This window comes from Arvicola amphibius, chromosome 5, assembly GCF_903992535.2.
Source record: "Arvicola amphibius chromosome 5, mArvAmp1.2, whole genome shotgun sequence".
Classification (NCBI taxonomy): domain Eukaryota; kingdom Metazoa; phylum Chordata; class Mammalia; order Rodentia; family Cricetidae; genus Arvicola; species Arvicola amphibius.
This window is the reverse complement of record NC_052051.1, coordinates 123,227,226-123,253,186: the sequence shown is the minus strand read 5'-3', so window position 1 is coordinate 123,253,186 and position 25,961 is coordinate 123,227,226. Positions and strand designations below refer to the sequence as shown.

Here is a 25,961-nt window from a genome sequence, read left to right as displayed (position 1 = left end):
AGAAATGTGCTCAACTATAATTGTTTTGTTTGCTTAACCACAGGATGTTCTGAAATCGCGTTCCTTCCTGTGAAGAGGGCTATGTCCAAGCTGCTCTTTTCTTCCCCTGGAAACAAGGTAAGACGCTTCCCTGATAAAAATTTCAAATGTTTTCTCTAGGAAATCACATATTTTTATACATGATCACAGCTTAAAATATAAAGTAAAAATACTGTACACTTGAGTTTAAACAATTCTAAAGGAGAAAACTTTTATTGACTGACACCATTGACTGAGTATATCCACAGAAGGAGAACGCAACGAGTTTCTGATTTAAAATGTCAGATTCCCATGTAGGACTCATTACAGGTGTTTTCAATTCCTGATCTCAATCCTCTCCATGCTGTGAATTGCACGGTCATTAATCTGCAATAGTATATATAAACCTAGATGATTGTTAAACCATTAAAGACAGAAAAATTCAAGCGGGCAGAACGAGAGGACCACATTGGAATTAACTCAGAATAATACTGGCACCATTTTGATTTCCTTCTCGTATTATATCTCAAGCAAAATAAAGTCGCAGGACAAATGTCAAAGCATTTGATGGCCCGGGGCTGCTTCCCTAATTAAGAAATGTAATTATAAGGCTCCATAGTCTGCTAGGGCACACATCGCACCTTCCGCCTCCGGACCTCCACTGATCCATGAAAGCAAGACTGCGGCGAAGTGATGAGGCAGCAACCGACCAGAAGGCAATACGGCGGCGTTCACTTGTGGTTTCTCTCCCAGAGTTTTCAACAGTTGTTCTTGGCTCACGTGAGGAGAGAGGGTATACCAGAAACCCCAGTGCTCTTATTGTGATCTCCCTTCATGGAAAGTATTTGTTTAAGAAATGATTAAGTTATAGTATCTGTAGAATCAAGTCACTGAGTCCTCTCGAAAATATACTCGGGCAGTTCCTCTTCAGCGCGAAAGAATGAGGTGGCAGGAATGTGACTGCGAAGCCGGTCTTCAAGGACATCATGAAAGGGAATCCAGCTGTGCCTGTATGGTCTCTAGCTATTTATAAAGACAAAAATGATGACAGCAAGTTAGTGAAGGGAACAAACCATACGAAATGTTAGAGACATGCAAACCAAAGAGAAGCAATGGCAGCGGGCATGCCACACAATGAACCCGCACTCAGGGCATAACGGTAACACTCAGGCCGCTTTTCTTGCTAGGTAAACATGTTAGGATTTAGGCTTGTCATTTAATTTTTTTTTACATTTATGAGGGATGGAGACTTCTAAGTATTACTGTCTTATGTGTGCCCAGCTAGTTCTTAGTAAAGTATCACCATATGGTAAGACTTTCAAGTTTGATAGTTAGCGGAATGCATTTTCCTGGGGTACAAAAATCAGTATTTAAAAAGAAAAATGAAATACAAATGAAAGATAAATCACTAAAATCTGGCAGCTCCCTTCTATACTTGGGCCCAGCCATTGAAGTACTTCAGGAGATCTACAGCTCATGCACCAGTGACTACAGGGGGCTCAGTGCCCTGCTCAGTCTTACAGAAAGCATCTACCTCTTTAGTTAAAATCATTTTCATTTTCTTTCTGGCTTAGTTTTCAGATTCTCTTTATCTTGGTTCTGTCTAGGAAGCTACTGTGAGATACGAGGTGTTTTACAGGCGTTTAAAGAATTTGGCCCTATAATAAGGCATTCAAAAATAAAAATGTATAAAACCAGAACTGTTAGCAAATCTCTACATTTCAGAAAACATTTAAAACACAGACCTTGTTGTAGAAATCGAACAACTCCTTGTGGTTGAATTCCACTAGAACCTTCTCCAGGTTCTGTAAAGAAAGAAACAAAGGGGAAATAATGAAATTCCTGTTGTATTTTCCAATGCTATCCAGCTAGCCTAGGTATATGGGATTCCTAGAGCTCACAAAGTCACTTCATGACATTCCACTTGAGTGAAAGGTTTCAACTCTACAGGGACACCTTTCTTTGACTCCTCAAAGGTTAATAAAATATATGCTAGCAAGAGAACAATTTAATTACCTTTTTTTTCAAGACAAGACAGAGATAATACATGAGATTATATTTCATCTTTCTCAGCAGTCCATTTAAAAATCTAGTAAATAGCATTATGCACACACTGGAGGCGGCGTATCTGATTGAACTCACCCAGCCATTAATGGCTCACGTGGGCACAGTCTCTGCCTCGGAGCCCTAGCCTGACAGTTGCCATCTTAATGCGCTACGATTGTTGCCTTCTTTCATGTGCAGACTCAGCACAAGCTAAGTTAACACGACAGGGTCAAAGCTAGGACTTATCATCTGGGATTCAGCTCACATGCTTTGGTGGAACCATTTTGGGTGCTGCAGAGAAACACTGTGTTTGCATCTCCAGTGATCTAGTTAAGTGGGTTCCCAGCTAGAGCAACTGTACCCCACCCAGCTGAAGCACCAAACCACAACATTGCTAAGTAGCTAAGATGGGCTTCCTTTAGCCAAGGTTCACCTGAAGACATGAAAACAACGACAGAATGCTTAAGAGTCTGCCACCCATGCCAATCCCTCTGCTTTTCCCTCATGCCACGGAGTGAGCATCGTGACTGAAGGGGTGGGAAGCTGCTGTAAACAGATATTAATTGTAGTACTTAACCCTAGTCGAATTTACGGTATCGACTCAATTCTTAGCTTCCGTGTTGTTCTTGTGAAAAATCTCTTTCAATGGTTCCCACTTTTATAACAAAGCCAAAACTCTTAGGCCAGTGGGCTGTGCTCAGAAACAGTGCCCTCTTCATGAAGCCCGAGCACACAGGACCGACTTGCCCAGTTCTTACACTTAAGCCAGCGAGTGGGAAGCCCATCAGCTGTGTAGCCCGATCCTTTAGGAATTGTACAAATTATGAAGGTCATGAACCATATTAGAAAAAGTATTCAGCTAATTGGCACACATTAGTAAACACAAAAGTTTAACCATCAGGAGCTAGTGATACAATGGCATTCTCTCTGAAGTTAGAAGGGGTTTACCCTCCCAGTTCCATGTCAACAGCTATGAGGAAATAAGAGGGGGACAACTATGTCAATAACTTATTTGCATAACCCTAAACCCAGCACTAATTTGGGTTGGTTTTTGCTTTGCTCTGTTTGAAGGTAGTGCTTCCTAGAACGTTACACTGACGGAAGGAATAACGAAGCATGCTTATTAAAGCAACCACGGCTACTGTGACAGTGTGTGGTGGGCTAGAGAATCTGAGGCCTCTTTCTTCCAAAAAGGCACTGAACCAACAAAACACAGACCAGAATATGTCTGTAAGAACCCTAGATACATTAGTGCATAGCACTGGAATAGCTAATACTGAAAAAAAAAAAAAAAAAAAAAAAAAACCACAGGCAAGTGAAGATGTGGAGAACCTGCAACCATGCACACCAGTAGTGAGGTTAAAAAGCGGTACAATTGGCATAGAAGGTCCAGGGCTGGAGAGATGGCTCAGGGACTTGCTGCTCTTCTAGAGGACCTGATTGTGGCTGCCGGAAGCCACCTCAGGTGATTCACCAGTGCATGTAACTCAAGCTCCGGTAGACAATGATGTCTCCTGGCCCTTGAGGGTATCTGCACTCATGTGCATACCTCCCCTGCAAATACATAATTGAAAGTAAAAATCTTAAAAAGAGAGAGAAGTTTCTTCAAAGATTAAAGTTTGAAGCTGGGAGAAGGCTTGGCTTTCTGAGTGACACCTGCTTTCACAGAGGACCCAAGTACGGTCCCAGCAGAATGGCAATCACCACGGCTGTGTGTGGGGAGAAATAGTATTTTCTTTAAAAAAAAACATGTACAGAGATTCAGATGTGTAGGAGAAAAGTATCTGAATATCATTTTACAACAAACAGACAAGGAACAATTCCAACTGTGCATTCAAAGTAGTTTTAAGATGGCATATTTTATGTCCTATTTAAAATTTTAAAAATTATATATATGAATGTTTTCTTGCATGTATGTCCAAGTAACATGCACATGTCTAATGTCCCTGGAGGCCAGAAAAGAGTGTCTGATCTCCTGGAACTGGAGTTACAAACAGTTGTTAGATGCCAGGTAACTGCTGGGTACTTATCTGGGTACTCTGGAAGAACAGACAGTGTTCTATTGCTTGGCCATCTTTCCAGCCCTGTCTTTTAAAAACAAAACAAAACAATTTCAATGTACTTACATGCATGGGTATGTATACATAAAATTCTGTTGTTTTGCTTTACTGAAACGTTTAGTCATAGACATAAAAACATTGGCACCTGGAGTAAAACATGCAGGGAACTGGTATCTGCGCCTGGGCTAATTCCCAGTGTGCACTGCCACTTCCCTTCTATTACAGTGGCCTAGGGGGACCACAGAGAATATGGAACTGGCTAATTTTAGTCTATGGTGACACACTGGTTTGTAGAGAAGGAAGAATCTAGCTTAGACAAAGCTCAAACGATGTCTGACCGGAGCAGTTCCCTACACAGTCATGTTTGGACAGGGAATCCCACAGAATCCAAGAATTTTAAATTAAAGTTTCCTTTTCTGGACATCATGAAAACACTTCACCAAGTCAGGAAAACAGAACATAGTTTTTTAGCGACTTTCAGATGCAGTCACACGTTTGTCCCCTGTTGTCAGGCTTGCTGCAGTTCCTATGATCCAAAGCTTTCCTGTGCCCACTATATCTCAAGGAGGAAAGTGTGCTCCTAGTGACGCCTGAGATACAGCTAGAAAGCTCAAATCTGTTTGTCATCCAGAATAGACCCGGCTCTCTTTCCCTTCTTCACAGAGTGCATGGAAGGTTCTGTCCGTGAAGGAAGCAAGCTTTCAGTGCCTCTCCATTTTAATGTCCATACAAAGCGGTGGCTATCCTGACCCAACCAAGAAAGAAAGGCATTTATGTTTGAGGAGAACTCAAGAGTTAGTATTTGAGGGTGCTGCTCTTTGGGGTAACTGGATGCCTGACATCTTTTCCTCCACTTCATATCCTTCTGGCTTTTGAGTCAACTCATGGTTCACGAGCATCTCTGCTGAGAGAGAAGGGGAAAATGTCGAAACTGAACTCTGTCATCTCACTACCATCAGCTCTAACAGTGGGCTTTGGGGAGGAAAGCAACAGAAACGCCCAGCTAAAGTAGCTTCGTAGACTGAAAATGAGACAAGGGATTCTCTACTTGCGTCCTGTCTACCACTGTCACCAGAGAGGAAATGGCTGTCCCATCAGCAGAGGAGGACAGCCTTTCTGGATGCACTGACCCAGGGTTGATCAGGGCTGATGAAAACAGCAGAAGCAGCAGGCTTCCAGGCGTATAGAAACATCGTGGAGTCCTAAGCTCTGCTGGAGCCTACTCCCCACCACATCACCTCAAGCTCTGTTATGAGGTGAACAGCATCTCCCTCAAACTCATACAGTTGAACACTAACTCTTTGAAGCTCACAACAGACCTGCATCTGTGGACAGGAACTGGAGATGTCTGGAAGAGTGGGCCCTAACAGCATGGCCAGAGAGACCTGGATAAGGTAAACACAATGTAAAGACCACAGAGGGAAACACACGCTCATTTCCTAGCCCGGAAGAGAACTTCCAAAGCGCGATTCTCCACAGCCTGACCTGGGTCTTCTACTCCAGAAGTGTGAAGAAATGACTTCGTGCTTATGTGACGCCTCCGGCACTTTGTTACGGCTAGAACATTAATTACATGCCCCTCCCACAAAGGCCCATGAGTTTAAGGTGGTCCAACTTTGGAGACTAATGAAACCTTGTGGGGCAGGCAGCTGGAAGAAATAGGCTTCTGGGAGCTTATATCTTGTCCTTGTCCCTTCTTGTCGCTTTCTAACTTGCTACTGCAATAACATAAACAACTTCTACCAAAAACTCCTTAGCCTGAGACTCAGAGCAACTTTGGACTGCCACATTTTAAATTATGAATGAAATAAATATTTAAGTTGTGTTTTAAAGCTACTTTGATTTATAAACCAGAGAAAACAAAAAAACCCAAAAATTAAAATCTAGATTAATAGCCATAGAAAGCTAATGTAGGCCCTACAGTCTCTTTCAGATATTAAAATAAAAATCTTAGTTTTACTTTCTCTTTGTATAACCCTGGCCATCCTGTAGACCAGGCTGGCCTCAAACTCACAGATCCACCTGCCTCTGCCTCCCAAGTGCTGGTATTAAAGGTGTGAGCCACCACCACCCAACAAAAACCTAATTCTTAAAAGTAATGGGAATCATTGAAGACATCGGGTGTAAGGGTGACACTATTTTATTTACAGTCAATAGTTCAATTTTGCCTTCCAGCTGGCTATGGACAAAGCAGCCATGAGGTTACCGATTTAGTTCAGCTAAGAAATGATGACTTGATTTAATGTCTGCAGTGACAGACAAGTGGAAAAATAAACAAAACAACAACAACAAAAAGCTGGGTGGTGGTGGCACACGCCTTTAATCCCAGCACCCAGGAAGCAGAGGCAGGAGGATCTCTGTGCGTTCAAGACCAGCCTGGTCTACAAAGTGAGTTCCAGGACAGAGAGACTGTTTACAGGTACCATGGCCATCTGGGCGGGGTCAGGAGGTCATAGAGGGATGGAAAGCAGAAGAAGAGCTGCCAGTTTGCTGGAAAGAGATTCTGGAGGGGACAGAACTGAAATCAGCAACACACGGGCAGCAGATCCAGTGTACACTTCCAAATGTACACTTCCAGACAAGGGCTCAGGAGGCAGGGATCACCCAGAAAATACACCGGAAAGTCTGGAGAAGACGGTCAGGTAAGAGAGACAAACTCGGGAGCCACTGACACTTAAAACCAAGCAGATAAGACTGCCTTGGAAAAGAATGTAGTGCAAGAAAAGAAGGTACCCTGGGCTGGATAATTAGGTAAGCAGGTCCTGGATAAACACCGAATAGCCCCAGTTCCACACATCCTCCCTACATGCTATTTAGAAGTGTGCAGTGGCTATTTGTTACATTATAAAGTGAATCAGGAAGTTAGTATATAAACAGTAAAACTGGGGGGCTTGTTTTGAAATATGCCTTCAACCTTCCATTTTCCTGTTACACCCACTGATGTCACTAACACTATTAACTAGACAGATGGGGACTGGGAGAGTCCCCCTCTCCCTCTCCTGCCTTCTACATGTAAGATTACAGCTAAAACTCCACTTAGGAAGCTCACTATTTCTATTGTCTGGGCTAATCTTATGCATTAATATACCCAACTTAGACGTTCTGTACTTGATCGGAAAACATGGTAAAGTAAAAACGAAATAACAAAAGATGGGTATTCTGCCAACATCTTGAGAAAGATCACTTTTATATTCCTCTTCCCGTTTAATTTGTAAGCTTATCCTCCAGAACTTGGATAAGGTTGCACGTACCCATTAGCAAAATTCCCAGGGAACTAGAATGCAGTCAGGTCCTCAGCACGGTCTGGCTTGATGAAAGACGACACTAAAAATATCTGCCGCTTTCCCATTAGCGAGGAACACAAATACATTGTGAAAAGAGAAAAGCAATTTTGTCACAAGTCATCTAAGCAGAAATAATAAAAATATCCCAGAAAAGAATTAAAATTTATATTGCTTAGCTTTCAAATCTAAATTGAGTATCAAAATTAGAGATGCTACAATTATTATTAACTAGAGCCACGGAGGCAGATGCTCCTGCGAGGGAAAGGCAACCACATCTTGTTCAGCTGGACCTAACATACCTTGTTTGGTCTCTGGAGGGGTTTTCTTTTCGAGTGAGGAACCTAGGCAGTGGGCATGTAAGTCACAATCCACCCTACTGAAAGAGCACATTGAACAAAGACCACTAGACATCATTTACTAAGTAAATATCTTTGTAGATTATATAGCTATAACTATATGTAACCAGAGATAATGCTAAATATATTCCAGCATATTTACAGTTAGTGGTTCAACTGTCTTTATTAAGCATTACTATTTAAAATGATCAATACAATGTCAGCTCTTAACAGATCAAATAAGCTATGAACTCCATCTATATGTGTAAGACATTGGCCGTTTCTCTTTCTCACAGCATGTGATCTTTGAGAAACTGGGCTACGTGTGTATTACTGATGTGAGGCAGCTTCATCTCCCAGGAGTTTTCTGTTTGATTAATGACTTAAGGGTGCTAAAAGTATATCTGCATCAGCAAATGAGGCCTCTGAACTGGGTGGTGGTGACGCACGCCTTTAATCCCAGCACTCGGGAGGCAGAGGCAGGCGGATCTCTGTGAGTTCGAGGCCAGCCTGGTCTACAAAAGCTAGTTCCAGGACAGACTCCAAAGCTACAGAGAAACCCTGTCTCGAAACCCCCCCCCCCCCAAAAAAAACCCCTGCTCCATGAAGATAAAGGCTGCACACAAACAACAGAGATGGGGACAGTCTTCGTCCGTCCACTGCATCAAGGAGGTGGCGATAGATGGATGTAGACTTTGATTTGCATGTCAAGATGGTTGGCTGGGGGAGGGGAGGAGGATTCCCCTTTCCATGAATATACACAATCATTCCCACTTAACACAAAAACACATATGAACTAGGATAAGGTAAAATAGCCAATATAGGTCTTGAGGCGTCTCGCTATCCTAAGTAAAAAGAAATATAATGTAAGGCTAAAGGCTTCAATTTCTCAAAAATATGCTGAAAAAATTAATAAATTGTCTTAGCTTTGATAATAAGATCAAATAGAACAAAAACAAGCCTCTGTGAAATTTTCACAAAAGCTACATAATGTCATTACCAAGTTTAAAACTTTAATTTCAAACAAAGGAATAAGAAGTGTTATCTCAGTGAATATACAAGATACAGCACACAGCAATAGAAATGATCACCTTCATAGGACATGGAGCTATGTTATCTCAGTGAATATACAAGATACAGCACACAGCAATAGAAATGATCACCTTCATAGGACATGGAGCTATGTTATCTCAGTGAATATACAAGATACAGCACACAGCAATAGAAATGATCACCTTCATAGGACATGGAGCTATGTTATCTCAGTGAATATACAAGATACAGAACACTGCAATAGAAATGATCACCTTCATAGGACATGGAGCTATGTTTTATCATTTCCTCCAAAGTCTCTAGAAAATATTGCTCACTCCAGCAATTTCCTAAAACTCATAGGCATGACCCTGTTCAATGAGGAGGCGTTGAGAACCTGAGCTTATGTCAAAGAAGATGAAAATTTAAAAAAGACATCTGCCACCAACAGAGGCAAGCCACGGATAGCATTTGCTGAGGTTAAATCAACCAAAGAATAACTTCGTTTTTTTAATCTTTAAAAAGGATATTTTAGCAAAATGCTTATCTGCTTTAGAACACAATAGTACATAAATTGCAAAAGCAAATTCCAAGCTCATTAGTGTGGCATTCACCAAATTTGGCCCATGTCTCTTAAAGATTCAAATTCTGGCATCATCTTGCATGCAGATGGATGTGGTAGTAAGGAGAGTACCAACAGTGTTTTACACACCGTCCTCCGGGTCTCGGTTCCTGTTACTCTTGCTGTTCTAGCAGCATCCCAACTGAATGCACGTACACACATGCACATACTCTCTCACACAGTTCAGCCACACTGAATCATCTTCCCCTGAAAGCATACCGAACACAGAGTCTGTCAGAGAGCAGATTCTGTGTAAAGGACGACAGTGTTTTTCTACTCAGTTATAGTACGTGACTCAGAAAATATTGGACCTCATAACATAATCAAACTATAACTACTGATTCTCAATAAATACGAATAAAAATGACTCCCATCCCAAGCTGGTTAAAGCAGAAAATCTGGCATTTTACATTACTGTGCTGAAAAGAAAATGTGGCAGTTTGTCTGTCAACATGATAACAAACCGTTTTGGCCAGAAATCTTTAAGTAACACAGAAGTTGTAGAACACTGCACATTTTCAGTGTGTTCAACTGGGTCGACCTCTCCTGGCCGTTTGACCTGTGATCTGAACACACCCTTCACTGTGGTTAGAAGAGGCATTACTCTCACGCAGACAAAACAACGCGTGACAGTCCCATCAGCAGATCTCTCTCCCATACCGTGGGCCGTGAACTGCACAGACACTTGGAACCAATCATAATGTAGCCTGTGTAGTATTCATTAACTGTAATGCATTATGCGTGTGCTGATATGTCATTATGATATTAGGCTTTGGTGTGGATACATTTAGCTATGGCTGCTGAATCTAATCAGCATGATAAGAGGTTTTAAATATCATTACACGAAGTTCTTTAAATAGCGGCAGCTAAGAATGGAGCCTTTTCTGTATTAAATATTATAGGTGATGCTTTATGTTTTCTGGAAAATGGAAATTATTATAATCAGAAGCACTTTTGCCAAAACATTATCATTTGGAATAGCCGTATTACTTCCCAGAATGCTTTAGTTCTCTGACTGAGGGACTCTGGGTAAACAACAAATGCCAGGTTAGACTCATACTGTTTTCAGAATGCAGTGTGAAAGACTTGGAGGTCAACATCCAAATTTTGGGATCTGTAATCTTCTTAAAATAAGTATTGACAAAAATCTGTGTGATACATTTGCATTTTCCAAAGCTACATTATATTTGTTCCAAAATAAATAACCTACTACAGTGAACAAAATGTATAGTTAAAGGTACATGCTAGCTCCTCCCCCCCCACCTCTCTGCCCCATCCTTTTTTCCTTCCTTTTCAGTGTCTCCCCTGGTTAGCCCAGGCTGAACTCATCTCCCAGAATCGACGGGCACGAGACACTATGTCCAACTGATTTAATTCTTCAAAAAATAACTGTGTTGTTCAGTCAGTTTGAAGAAGGAGGACCAAGGTGTCCTCTACAGCTCACAGTCCAGTTGCCATGTACACGTATCTGCTTAGAGGCTGCTTTAGCAGGACGGAAAAGATAAGCTCAGCATTGCTTCAGTTATGAAATGTACTGAATTAGCTACCTGTGAATAGTGACAGTCCACCATTGGCTGCAGTGTAACAGGAAGTACTAACCAACCCAATACCTGGGAACCCAATTCCCTAAAGACAGCCAGGGATAAAAGCAAAATTTGAAAGGTGCGGGATTAACTCAAAGCAGTAACTGTCCAGGGGACACTTTAACCTCTAACACTGCTGTTCTGAACATGCTCTGGCCATAGCTGAAACCGCTTTCCCATCCCCATTAGACCCTTGTAAACTATAACTGTACACCTGACTGGAAAGCCATCCTGGAATTAACTGAACTAATGATGCAGATCCCACAAAACAAGCGCCTGTAACAGGCTGGCACACTTCTAACCCTCAGCCAGGAGCTCGTGAACAGTATTTCCATTTTATGTTTAAAATATTAGTCTGTGGCAGCTGCTTGGAATTCAACACAGGCAACACCAACCTGTAATTCTATCCGTACTATGATACTTGAGACAAAGAGGGAATGCATGTGTTACAGGGGAAAAATAACACTGGAGAATTCAACTTACTTTTTAAATAGCAGTTTCATAGAAATTCTCATATGCTAGTCAGTTCATTCATTTAACGTGAGCAATTCAGTCCCAAGTCTGCACTTTCACAGTTGATTCTAGAAACTCTCATCACCTCTAAAGCAACCCTGGACTTTTAGCCACTGCCTGCTAACAACCAGTCATTACTCTGCCCCCCGCCCAAGCCCTGGACAGCAAGTAATCTAGCCTTTACTGATCTGCCTGTCTGAAAAAATTAACATAATCATGTATAAGTGGCATTTTGTGACTATATTCACCTTGTGTTTCCAAGATTTATCCACATAGTATGTAACATTAACCATAAAAGTATGGTTCAATTAAAGCAACTAAAACTGTTAGAATTGGATTCTACAATTCAGATTTAACAAGTCATGCATGACACAAACATATGTCTAGACACAGTACATACAAACAATGCTAGCATAGTTTGATTTTTTTGACAATTAAAATAAAATATAGCATATAAGCATGGCTCACAAACACACTTTATTTTAAAAAATAATTTAAAGAAGTATTTTTTTTCTCCTTCTAGAAACCTGTCACTCATATTTCAGACTCTGCTGAAATGTCACCTCCTCTGGGAAACCTTGTTTGATTCTTCCCAACGCCCACCACCCTACCTGCCTGCTCGGCTTCTCTCACATAGTGGGATCTCTTAGTTCTTGCTATGATGTACTGCAGCGGAAGCAGTCAGACCATGCAGGAAGCGCCTGGATGCCAAGAGCAGTGATATACATTTAATGTCCACTGTCATCAACATTATTGGTTTTTAATCCTCCAAGACAGACTGGGTATTGAACACAGTGTCTTGTTCTTATTAAGCATTTACTCCACCTGAGTTATAACCCAAGCTCTTACAGAACAATTCCAGAATGGGGAAAATGTTTATTTAATTTTTAATCTACAGATACTCCTAAGACTTTCTGATGGCTATTTCTTGCCATAAAATTTTCATCAGAATTTTGTGTTTTGTAAAATCAAACAATAATGAGAAAAACATTATAAAAGTAAGGTACAATTAATAATTTAAGTAATAACAGCAAACACGACACTAACTAAATACAAGCTGCCGTTCCAGGTGCTTCAGCCCTATGAAGTAAAGGAATTCTCATAACAATCTCACGAACTCTCATTATCTCTACTAGATGTGAAGAATCGGAAGCACAAAGATTTGTTTAGGCAACTTAAGTCTGCACAACCAGCAGGCTGGCAGCCTGAATTGTAATCTGGTAGCAAGGTCTCAGAAGTCTATGTTCTTAAACTGGCCTGTGGTATATTGTAGACTATAGGCAGGCACAGCAACTCTGGGGTGGGGTGGGGGGGGGGGGACTCCCTGGCTGGAGTCCTAGACACAGTGATTTTCTGAGCTTGGCTTCTTCTATTGTGAAGGCACTGTAAGGGGAGCTCTGCCATCAGGCTTGGTGAGATTATGAAGATAAACCTGTACTATACCGGAGTACACACCCGGAAGACGGTAACAGCAATGGCGGCTGCAAGCCCATACTCAGACTGTGAAGATGCTGGGCTTTCTTTAGTTCTCGGCAGTCTCACCTCAACCCCCTCCAGCATTTTCACTTTCCTTGTGAAATATGCTATTTTAAATAAAACTACTTTTAATGCATGGGCTTTCAACACATATATTTTCAAGGTAATAAACCTAGAGAAATGAGGTTATGTGATCATGAACTATGTCTTCAGTTTGTTCTATAAATTAAGTTATAGACATCCTTAGTCATCAGAGAAATGCAAATCAGAACAACTCTGAGATTCCATCTTACACCTGTAAGAATGGCCAAGATCAAAACCACTGATGACAACTTATGCTGGAGAGGTTGTTGGGAAAAGGGAACACGTCTGCATTGCTGGTGGGAATGCAAGCTGGTACAGCCTCTTTGGATGTCAGTGTGGTGAATTTTCAGAAAATTAGGAAACAACCTTCCTCAAGGCCCAGCAATACCACTTTTGGGTATATATCCAAAGGATGCTCAACCATGCCACAAGGACATGTGCTCAACTATGTTCATAGCAGCAATATTTGTCATAGCCAGAACCTGGAAACAGCGTAAATGTCCCTCGACTGAAGAATGGATAAGGAAAATGTGGTACATTTACACAATGGAGTACTTACTACACAGCAGAAAAAAATAATGACATCTTGAAATTTGCAGGCAAATGGATGGAGCTAGAAAACATCATTTTGAGTGCGGTAAACCAGAACCAGAAAGACAATTATCATATGGACTCATTCATAAGTGGTTATTAAACATAAAGCAAAGAAAACCAACTTACAAATCACAATCTCAGAGAACCTAGACAACAATGAGGACCCTAAGAGAGACTTACATAGATCTAATCTACCTGGGAAGTAGAAAAAGACAAGATCCCCTGAATAAATAGGGAGCATGGGGACCATGGGAGAGGGTTGAAGCGGGGGAGGCAGGGAGTGGAGCAGAGAAAAATGTAGAGCGCAATAAAAAATATATATATAACATATATATCTCTCTCTATATATCTATATATATAAACCTAAAAATAAGTTAGAGTTATAGATAACTCTAAGTTATAGAGACCTAAAAAACTTTAGAATATGTTTATGTTTGCCAAGTTAATGCCAACTAATGGCTTTTATCATCTTGCTATTAATTGCTTCTTGGCTCTTTAAATACGCCTATATTAGCAATGTATTTTTAAAACCACCACTTAAAGGGCAAACTCAGCTATACCACTGACCCACACTGAAAATGGCCAGCACATCAGAACAAGCAGACTTAAATATGAAAAACTAAGGAGAAACCTGTTATTCATACTTCAGACTCTCCTGAAATGTCACCTCCTCTGGGAAACCTTGTTTGATTCTTCCCAACACCCACCACTCTAGCTGCCTGCTTGGCTTCTCTCATACATTGGGACCTGTTAGTTCTTGCTATGATGTACTGCAGCAGAAGCTTTCAGATCATGCAGGAAGCACCCTGACATCAAGGACAGAGCCATATATATTTTTAATATCTAGTAATATAGAACATGAACGTTATAGGTTAATCCTCCCCCTCCCCGCAAACACATTGGAGATTTATCTGTAAAACCAACTTTCCCCCTGAAAGCCAGGATTCAGTAGAGCTAGGGCAGAGCACCACTAGTCTAAGCACAGGATTATGTGTATATACATTAACACTGCTCAGAGCAAATCTGGCCAACTGCAGCATCAATCATAATGGCTAAGGGTCTAATGTGTGTAAAACACCTATATGAACTATGACCTTTTCACTTCATTCACATTTTCACCTTCCTGATTACATATTTCCTTTAACCCTGCAAGTCAAACTCATTAGATATGTTCTGGTACTTTGATGATTCGTATAGAATACTGTGTGGGTTGGGGTTTCAGAGTAATTTCATTTTTTCCAACATATTTATAGTTTTGGGGCTAGAGCAATGATGAACATATACAGCCTTTGCTTTACTTGAACTTAAATGTGCAACAGAAATAAAGAAAAAGAAGGTAACTTGAATGCTGTAACAGTCAAGGTAGGGGTACTGGAGAATCAACAGAAGATTCATAACAGAAATGATAGGTAATCTAAGATCAATCAGAAAGGTAAATTCTTGGAAACAGGCCAAGACAGGAAGAACATAAAAGGAAGTAAGCTAATGTGATAATTGAACTATAGGTTAGGGTAGCTGTAGTCAAAAAGTAAAAGAAATACATGCATTTAAAGACAAGATTTCCTGAGTAAATTGGGAGTGTGGGGATGATGGGAGAGGGTGGAAGGGGAGGAAGAGGAAGGGGAGTGGAGAAAAATATATAGCTCAATAAAAGCAATAAAAAGAAAAAAATAAATAAGATCTGGAAAACTCAATGACTCTTCCAAGCGTTAGGAATGAAAGACAAGCATCAGGTGTGGAAAACAGTGAGCAGGGGCCAGTCACTGAGAAAAGGGGAGGGTGAAGGAAGGGTCTTGGGTTGTCTTAGGTTTCTATTGCCTAGATGAAACCATGACCAAAAAACAAGTTGGAGGAAAAGTATACTTGGCTTATACTTCCATATCACTGTTTATTATTGAAGGAAGTCAAGACAGGAACTCAAACAGGGCAGGAACCTGGAGGCAGAAGCTTAAGTAAAGACTATAGAGGGGTGCTGCTTACTGGCTTGCTCATCATGCTTGCTCAGCCTGCACCCAGGTGGGCCCTTCCCCATCAATCACTAATTAAGAAAATGCGCTACAGGCTAGTGTACAGCCCAAACTTATGGAGGCATTTTCTTAATTGAGGTTCCTTCCTCTCAGATGATTTTAGCTTGTGTCAAGTTAATATAAAACCATCCAGTACAGGGATGAAGCAAAGGGCAGGAACTGTGAGTTCCATTTAACACATGTTGATTTGGAAGTATCTTTGGATAATCAAGTAGAAAAAGAAAATCAGCATGCTATTTAACATGTAAATTTATTAGGGTTAGAGACATGGGTTGCTGATATAAACTTGAAGGCCTAAGGACAGAGGAGCAGTTAAGAATTCAAGTTAAAGGTACAGGAAGGGTACTGCCCAAGATCAATACATGGAGAAGATCAAGAATAAATGCTGAAGGCAACACCAGCCTTTGAGGGAATGCCTCGAGGGGTGGGGTATAAACCAGAAAAGTGCTACCTTGGCTCCTGGAGAGTTACAAGAGTTATGACTGGGATCACAACAGCCCTCAACAACCCAACTGAGACAAGGAGTGGTAAATTATTATTCTAGACTCAACATAGGGGATTTTACTGACAACAACAAAAGACTGTTTGGTAGCACGGTAAGAAGAAGCCAGCCCAGTATTCCCAGAGGGCGATACAGAGCAAGGTCATTCAGTGACCAGGGGTTGGTCTGCTATAACCCAGATGCCTATCAGAATGGCGGTTAGTTTTATTAAATAAAGGCTTCCTGAGACACCCCACACTGCCTGTGACAGCTTCTGTATTACAGCCACAGGACTGCATATTCAGGAAGCCTGACCTATTTATGATCTGGCTTTTAATGGAAGTTTACTAATCACTTTTGCCACACATGTCTTAAATTATTAGTTCTATTTACCAAGTGACCTAACAAACACTCACATCCTACTGTGTTCACGCGGCCTGTTAAAAGGACGTGCTGCTTAGGTGTCAATGAGGAAGTGGAGTCTGAATGAACAGTGTAATTGCTCATTTCAAAGTTGAAATGTCAGGCCTTCGCTGTCATCTGACATTTCCCTGTTTTATAGGAAAGGCTGATGACAGTTTCAGAGGCTCGGGATAAACAAAACCCACCACCCAGCAGCTCATATTTATATGAATTTTACAAATGTCAGTAATGACTCGTGTAAACTTCATGAATAAATGCAATTTTACTATTGACAAGTTCAAAAGGAAAACTGTGTTCCCACGGCGCTCTCTCTCTCTCTCTCTCTCTCTCTCTAACAGCTTATTAGTAATAGGGTTTTGGAGCCTTTTTCAAACCACTAGTGATTAGTTCCAAGTATTTTATTTCATGTGTTCACATGACGTCAACAGAAATGTATTTGAGCATGAGTTTAGGAACTTCGGTTTCTCTAAGAGGAAGAAGGCAGAGGTTGCTGGGAAACACTGCGGCAGGCAGAGCTCCCTCGGTTATTACGCGGGGCCTTGCTGGAGTGACTCCTGGGTAACAAAGCCTTCCATTTGGTTTAATGCTTTGTATCTGCTACTCATTAGAGAGGCTAAGTGCCTTTCTAGTTCAGTCATTAATATTAATGAATTCTGTGACCCCGGCCAACTTAATAAAACAAACTTTAAAATACCCTGCTAAGTTCTCAGTAATAATTTGGAACTCAAAGTTGCCTGTTATAGTGCTGGAAAATAAACAAAGGCATTTTCTACCTGGATGTGGGGAAATGACAAAATGGCGAGAGCATTTATCCAGCACGTATGTCACGTTATGAATTTGGGCCACATATGGCTGCTTCATAATCATAGGCGAATGGAAGAGGGAATTATGAAAGAACAATTCCCCCCAAAACTGAGCACAGTGTAAATATATGTTAATTCTGACTGGGGTGCGACTGGTGTAAAGTGTTTGCTAACCATGTACAGCCTGGCGCTGAAAGCCCAGCAAGGGGGAACCGGGTGGGGGCGATGGCAGTAGGGGTGGAAGGGGGAAAAGACAATGAGGAAGATAAATCACCCCCAAACTTCCCAAAACAAAACCTGCTTGGTTCCAAAAGTGGTAAAAGGTGACTTCTACCTGTAAATCGGCTCTGAGCTAACAAATATAAAACTGTAGGATTTCTGGGATATACTCACAGTTGTGAAAATATGTATGCCATGCATGTAGTTGGAGGAAAAGTCAATAGTTTTATAAAAGCAGAATGATTGCACACGTGTCTCAGGCATTTCGTAAATATGATCAGGATCACTTTTTGTTTGTTTGTGTTTTGAGACAGGGTTTCTCCATGTAGTCCTGGCTGGCCTGGAGCTCCTTACGTAGACCTGCTGATCCCAGACTTCGCCTGCCTCTGCCTCCTGAGTACCAGGATTAAAGGCCTGCGAATCACCACCGGCTTTGTTTTTTTTTTTTTTTTTTTTTTTTCGAGACAGGGTTTCCCTGTAGTTTCTAGAGCCTGTCCTGGAACTAGCTCTTGTAGACCAGGCTGGCCTCGAACTCAGAGATCCGCCTGCCTCTGCCTCCCGAGTGCTGGGATTAAAGGCGTGCGCCACCATCGCCCGGCTCACCACCGGCTTTAAGCTTAACCATCTTTAAAGGAGATGACAGTGTTGTCTCTGTTATAAAAACACACAAAATTCAGAACTGCACACACTTCTATTCTAAAATTAAACCTGGCTTTGCCCCTTTCTCTGGTTGGGAATGAACAGTTTCTTAGTCTCTGATAAATGCGGTGACCACAGAGTTGCAGAAAGTAGAATCTTTGCACGCTGAGAGCTATTCTGAAGGTCATGATAATGCTAGGTGCTGTGACATGTCCCATTACAGACTGAGCCGTCAGTGAGGAATGCCCTTGCCAGATGAACTTCCCCTAAACAGTAGTTTTTGTAGTTACTAAAGAGGATAAACTAGAATATCAAATAGAACCATTGCTTTATACTTATATTCAAAATTTGACCTGAATTATACTAGGATGAATTTACAGAAGAAATCCTTCTTTGTTCTCCAAGCAGCTTATACTTTATACTTTACTTACCAGAAGTCATCTAAGGAGAACACACATCTGGGAAGGGAGACCTGGGTGGGTTTTACACAGCAAGACCACACTGGGGTCAGGCACAATTTTAACTTGAATTAGGTTCACACTTTAGATAAAGCCCAGTTCTCTCTAATTCTTCCCAGGAAGTGTGATTTGTTCCAATTCAAATTCCTCTTAATGTTTAATTATTGTTAACTAAGAAAAGTTTTCAGAACAAAAGATGAACCAATCATTTTCTAAAATACCTGTGTGTGTATATAGAAGCAAACATTTCCTTCTATATTACTGAGATGTTAAGAGAGTCTAAGTAACCACAAACAATTTTTGTGTTGCTGTTGTTTTACAAGATAGGGTTTCTCTGTGTAGCCCAGGCTGTCCTGGAACTCACTCTGTAGACCAGGCTGGCCTTGAACTCACTAAGGTCCTCCTGTCTCTGCCTTTTGAGCTCTGGTATTAAAGATGTGCACCACCACCACTTGGTGTCACAGTAAGTTTTTTTTTCCTTTGAAATAGGGCTTCCCACAGAAAATTTTTTCTCACGGAAAATTTTAATCATGACAATATCAAACCATAGCAAACAATTTTAAAATAATTTAAAAATATTTTAGTTATGAGAACTAACACCAAACCTAAGAAATACTTCAAGCTTCCCCTTAGAATATTAGCTCTTTCTGCTGGTGACTAAAGTCCATTTCCAGAGCACTGTTTTCAAATATTTCACTTTTTTTAAAAATGGGAGAATGGTCCCTAATAATACTTATTTACATTAGTCATTTTAAATGTAAGGCTGAAATATGAGAGAAGAACTGCCAACTATTGTGCAATTGAGTTCACCTTGTATCATAAGTCATTACAGAGATGACTAACAAGGTCATAAAATTCTCTATTTTGTTGGTAGAAAACACGAAGAACTTATTTTAGAGTAAAACATTGGGAATTCAAAGACTTGCCAGCCACTACTTAGACAATCATCTAATTTATGGCGGGTACATTTATACATTTTATAATAATTAATGTACTTGAAAACAAACCTGGTGCTGCAAGATCAAGAACAAGACAGAGATATTCACTTTCTCCTTCCCTCTTAGGACAGCAATAGATGTTTTAGCAAGGACAGCTGAGCAACTACACGAAATAAAGGATATCCAAATTGTAAAGGAAAAAGAATCAAGTCAGCCATGTTTGTAAATGGCACAATTCTCTCACAGAAGAAACAACATTCTTCATGACCAGATTGTTAACACTTGTAAAGGAATTCAGTGCAACAGCAGAATATGAAATCAGGATCCCGAAAGCTACGACATTTTAATATACCAGTAATGAAACTGCTATAAAGAAATTAAGAAAGCAAAATAGTTAAAATATTTAGGAGAAAAGTACCAGAGAAAGTAAAAGACATCTACAAGAAAAATTATAAAACACTAATGAATAAAGTGATAGAAGATACACATAAAATGAGAAGATATGCTAATGGATCAGAAAAGCCAACACTATCCAAAGTAATCTATAGAGTCAATGTAATTCCTTTATAATTACAAACAACTTTCTCCACACAAAGAGGAAAGAATCCTAGAACTACAAGGTACCAAAAGAGGTCCAGAAAAGTTAAAGCGCTGTGGGGAGTGGGGGTTTACGACCTGTCTTTAAAGCATCATGTCACCAGCATGAGAAGAGAGGCAAAGGACAGAGCAAACGAGATCTCAGAAATTAACTCATGTTCATACAGGCATTAATTTTTGACAAACACTCAAAAAATGTACTATAAGGAAGTTTCATCAATAAAAGCTGCCAGCCGTGTTGGATATCCAAAACTATGAAAGCAGAACACACAAAAAACATCTTAAAATGTTATGTATGAAATTACCAAACAAAATATAGTTGCAACGTTCCCAGATTTTAGCATGTTTATTAGACAGGAGCCTAAAGGCACAAAAGGAAGAAGAGATAAATGCAACTATATCAAATTAAAAAGATTTTACACAGCAAAGAAATTAATTGATAAACTTAAGAGATGACTTATACAACGGAGAAAATATTTTCAAATTATCCATCCAACAATGGATTAATATTCAAAATATACATGGGACTAAAAAACCTGAATACCAACCAACCAATCCATTTAAAGAATGAGCCAAGGGAATGGATAGATACTTTAAAGAAGGCAGACAAGCTGCTAACAAACACATGAAAAGTGCTGACCTCACCACCACAAAAAAAAATCTATATCAAAAGCACAACAGGATAGCCTTTCATCACAGGCAGAATGGTTATTACATCCACACACACATTTTATACACACATTGGTATACATAAAAGATCATGAGTACACGGAGAACGTGGGGAGGCAAGAAAGGAAAGATGTTCAATCCCTCTCTCACTCCCTCCCTCCCTCCCTTCCTCCATCCCTATCCCTCTTTCTCTCTATCCCCCTCTCTTTCTATCTCTTTATGTATCTATATAGATGATATAGATTCATCCTATCAGTTCTGTTTCTCTAGAGAACCCTGACCAATACAGTAAGTGATGATAAAAGTCAGATAACAGGAAGTTTGATGGGACTGGCGAAGCCTGGTTGACAGACAGACATGAAGGGACCAAGATACCTGCACATACACTAGAGTGCAAAATAAGATGAGAAAGCAGAATAAAAGAAGTAAGAGACGGTAGTTAGGTATTCGAACCAATACTACCCAAGTGTATGTCAAATGAAGTCACTGTAGTGAAAGCTGTTGTCATGGGGGCACATTTGGGGGACACCAGCTTTAAGCTATATTATCAGTCTGGTGAGAGGCTTTTCCCATATGCCATAAGAATGCTTGTGCACAAGTGTGCCTCACCAGACTACAAGGAGGATCACCAATACCCACCAGAAAGACCTCCAGATATCCTAGCAAAACAGTTAACACCTTGAAAAACAGCAATCACCATTAAGGTTTTCACATTCAGAACTCCATGGGCGGCACCTATGATTTCTAATTGCATCCAGGTTTTCTGTTCAATGAACAGTTTTGAACATTTTAATCAACTTCTTTTTAATCAAAACTAGTCATCCTGGCAAATGAGACAGCATTGAGAAATGTAATTCAGTATAGCAGTTTTCTTTTAAAACTATGTTTTAAAATCAGTTTTGGATGCAGGTGTGTATTTAAAATTAATGAATTTTGACAAGCTACTTTTTTTTAAGTAGGAACTGACTTTATTAGAAAAAATAAAAGAAAAATAAAAAATTCTTAGTTATCTGAAAGTAGTACATGAACAAAAACAAGCTTACCAACATATTAATATCCATTTTTCAAAAGGCGAGCATGTGCCTTCACATCTTTTCCTTAATTTTAGATTGGTTTAATGAAAAACATAAAATGATCACTTCATAAAATACCTGAGCTAAGTAAATGAAACCTTTTTATATTCTCTTCTAGACACTTATCAGGAAACTGTGTTTCAAAATATAATAGTAAAAAATAAGACAAAGTCAATCCCAGGGCCTAATTTTGAACTCCAATGTTTCTAAAAATATATTTAGTTAAAACAAGTTTTAAGCAACCCTCTGTTCATTTAAGCAGACAGTTAACTTATTGCTGTAACGTCAGCTGTGCATGACCACTATATATAATATATATAATACCCGAATTCCTTGGCTTACATTTGTTTTTGGTGTGTGTCTGTGTGCATGTGTGCACGTGTGTTATAGCTCACGTTCTAGCACATGTGTGGACAGCAGCGGACAGCCTGCAAGAGTAGGTTCCCCCTTTCCCACGTGGGATCTACAGACTGCACTCAGACAATCACACTTGGTGGCATGAGTCATCTTGCTGCCCCAACACTTGATTTGATTTTTACTGAATCTTGCTTGGACAAAGCAATGAAACCGTCCACAATTCCCATCAAAATAAATATCTTTTACAATTTTGGTATTAGAAGATTAAACTTACCAATACAATGCTGCCATGTCATAGGACTTTTGAGAATAACATACATATTTAGTAAAATGGTTCATTGAATATATAATATAGCAAGATATTTATTAGCAAGGAATAAGAAAGATACCACTGAAACAATTTCTTCTTAAACAGAATGACCAATAATAAATTCTGTCCAATGAATTTTGTTAAAATAATTAGTTTCAATTTCTTTTCCTGGGGAAAAAATGAAGTCATAATAGGAATGAGTTCTGCATAATGACCTTCATAATAAGAACTACAAACAGCATATTTTTGTCATTTTTCAAATATATTTATAAGATTCCATTAAAATGATTTCATCATCTTTTTGGCCTCTCTTAATTTCAAACTGTACTTTTACATATTACTTTAAAAGAAAATGGATTACAGTGGAGATGAGGGCACATTCTCTTCAAGTTTCATTCAAAGTCAAAACAATTTAATTTTAAAAGGAAGTTGGATAAATGGCATACATCTTTAATCTGAGTACTCGGAGACAGAAGCAGGGGCATCTCTGTGAGTTCGAGGCCAGTCTGGTCTATGGGGTGAGTTCCCTGACAGTCAGGGCTACATAGTGTGATCGAAATATTAAATGGACAGAGAGAGACAGAAACAGACAGACAGACAGACACACACACACACACACACACACACAGAGAGAGAGAGAGAGAGAGAGAGAGAGAGAGAGAGAGAGAGAGAGAGAGAGAGAGAAGAAAGCATACTGGGGCTGGGAGTGTAGATCATTTGGTAGAAGTCTTACCTAGCATGCAGAGTCCTGAGTTCTAATCCCAGCAACACATAAAACAAGGTAGGTAGCCCACACCTATAATGGAAGCACTTGGGTGAAGACAGGCGGATAAAAAGTTCAAGATCATACCCAGCTACATAGTAAGTTCAAAGCCAGTATGAGACATGGGACCCAGTCTCAAAAAGTATTAGTCGTGTAAGAAACTAAGAAAGTATGCAACTTCAAATCAGACAATTTGAGGAAATTCTGTAAACTGAGAATCAAGAGTTTTGAATACATTAAAACCACAGTCAGATACTACACTTGATATTAGCCAAAAGACCAAGAAGAGATGGAGAAGAACACTTTATACTCATAACAGGAACAATCAATCCATCAATGGAACAAAGAAAGCATCTTCAACAAATGGTGTTGGCACAACTGGATGTCAACATGTAGAAGAATGAAATCTATCCCCATGCATAAAACTCAAGTCCAAATGGATTAAATACCTCAATATAAATCCGACCACACTGAAACTGATAGAAGAGAAAGTGGGAAGTAGCCTTCAATGCATGAGCATAGGAGATCACTTCTTAAATATAACTCTAGTAGCACAGACACTGAAAGCAACAATAAATAAATGGGACCTCCTGAAACTGAGAAGCTTCTGTAAAGCAAAGGACACAGTCAATAAAACAAAAAGACAGTCTAGTGAATGGGAAAAGATCTTCACCAACTCCACATCAGACAAAGGACTAATCTCCAAAATATATAAAGAACTCAAGAAACTAGATATCAGGTTTCTAAATAACCCAATTAAAATTGGGGTATAGAACTAAACAGAATTCTCAACAGAAGAATGTTAAATGGCTGAAAGACACTTAAAGAAATGTTCAGCATCCCTAGCCACTAGAAAATGCAAATCAAAATGAATCTGAGATACCATCTTACACCTGTCAGAATGGCTAAGATCAAAAACACCAATGATAGCTTTCACTGGAGAGGATTAAGTGGAGTAGGGGAACACTCCTCCATTGCTGGTAGAAATGCAAACTTGTACAACCACTTTGGAAATCAGTATGATAGTTTCTCAGAAAATTAGGAATTTGTTGAACATTTGTTCAACTATGTTCATAGCAGCATTATTTGTAATAGCCAGAACATGGAAACAACCCAGATGCCCCCACAACCGAAGACTGGAGAAAGAAAATGTGGCATATTTACACATTAGAGTACTACTCAGCGGTAAAAAACAATGACATCTTAAATCTTGCATGTAAATGGATGGAACTAAAAAACACCATCCTGAGTGAGGTAACCCAGCCCAAAAATTATGAATATGGTATGTACTCACTCATAAGTGGATACTAGCCATAAACAAAGGATATTGAGCCTATACTTCATGATCCTAGAAAAGCCAAGCAACAAGGTAAACCCTAAGAAAAACATTATATATATATATATATATATATATATATATATATATATATACATATACATACACCTGGAAAGTCAAAATACACAAGATCCCCTGACAAAATTGGGAATATAGGGATGGGGAGAGAAGGAAGGGTGGAAGGGGAAGAGGAAGGGAGAAGAGGAGGGTGAAGGAGAACTTGAGGGAATGGGTAGTTGAGATGGAGAAAGGACAGAGATGAGAGCAAGGAAAGAAATATCTTGATTGAGGGAGCCATTATGGGGTTAGCAAGAAACCTGGCTCTAGAGAAATTCCCAGGAATCCACAAGGATGACCCCAGCTAAGATCCTAAACAATAGAGGAGTGGGTGCCCGACCTGGCCTGGCCCTGTAGTCAGACTGATGAATATCTTAAATGTCACCATAGAACCTTCATCCAGCAACTGATGGAAATAGAGGCAGAGACCCGCATCAGAGCACTGGACTGAACTCCCAAAGTTCAGTTGAAGAATGGGAGAAATGAGAATATAAGCAAAGAGGTCAAGACCATGATGTGTTCACCCACTGAAACAGTCTACCTGAGCTAATAGAAGCTCACGAACCCCAGCCAGACTGGAAAAAAACAAGCATAGGACCAAACTAGTCCCTCTGAATGTGGGTGACAGTTGCATGGCTGGGACACACTGAGGGGCCACTGGGAGTGGCACCAGAATTTATCCCTACTACATGTACTGGCTTTTTGGGAACCTATTCTCCTTGGAGGATTACCTTGCTCAGCCCATATATAGTGGGGGAGGGGGGCTTGAACCTTCCCCAAAGCAATGTGCCTTACCTTCTCTGAAGAGTGGATGGGGTGGGGTGGGGGGTAAGTGGAGGCAATGGGAGGAGGGGAGGAAGTGGGAACTTGGATTGGTATGTATAATGAAAAAAGATCATAAATTTTCTTTTTTTAAAAAATAATAAATTACAAAAACATAAAAATAAAATAAAACCACAGTCAGATCATAGAAAACTGCAGCTACACCAAGCAAGATAGAGTGGGCTGTACAAAGTTCATGACTGGTCAGTAAAAGCAGGTCTACATTGTTTAATTCAAACACAAATTCTGACAATGGGGAGACCCAGAACAGGGCACAGGATTACAGACAGGGAAGGCGACAATCATCAGCATGAGGGGAACTCAGTCCGAATGGTCCACAGT

At 40.1% G+C, this 25,961-nt stretch overlaps 1 protein-coding gene across 4 annotated transcripts in view; it reads right to left on the bottom strand.

Annotated features, from left to right (window-relative positions):
* Positions 1 to 224: 224 nt before the first annotated feature.
* The window catches only part of Commd10 (COMM domain containing 10), a 125,297-nt gene continuing 99,560 nt past the window's right edge, over positions 225 to 25,961 (bottom strand). For all 4 annotated transcript variants that reach the window (XM_038330651.2, XM_038330652.2, XM_038330650.2 and 1 more), the window contains 2 exons: positions 1,764 to 1,823; positions 225 to 1,041 (listed from right to left, as the gene is read on the bottom strand). In XM_038330651.2, coding sequence (XP_038186579.1) covers positions 1,003 to 1,041; positions 1,764 to 1,823 — 99 coding nt within the window. In that variant the 3' untranslated portion in view covers positions 225 to 1,002. The remainder of the gene's footprint in view (positions 1,042 to 1,763; positions 1,824 to 25,961) is intronic.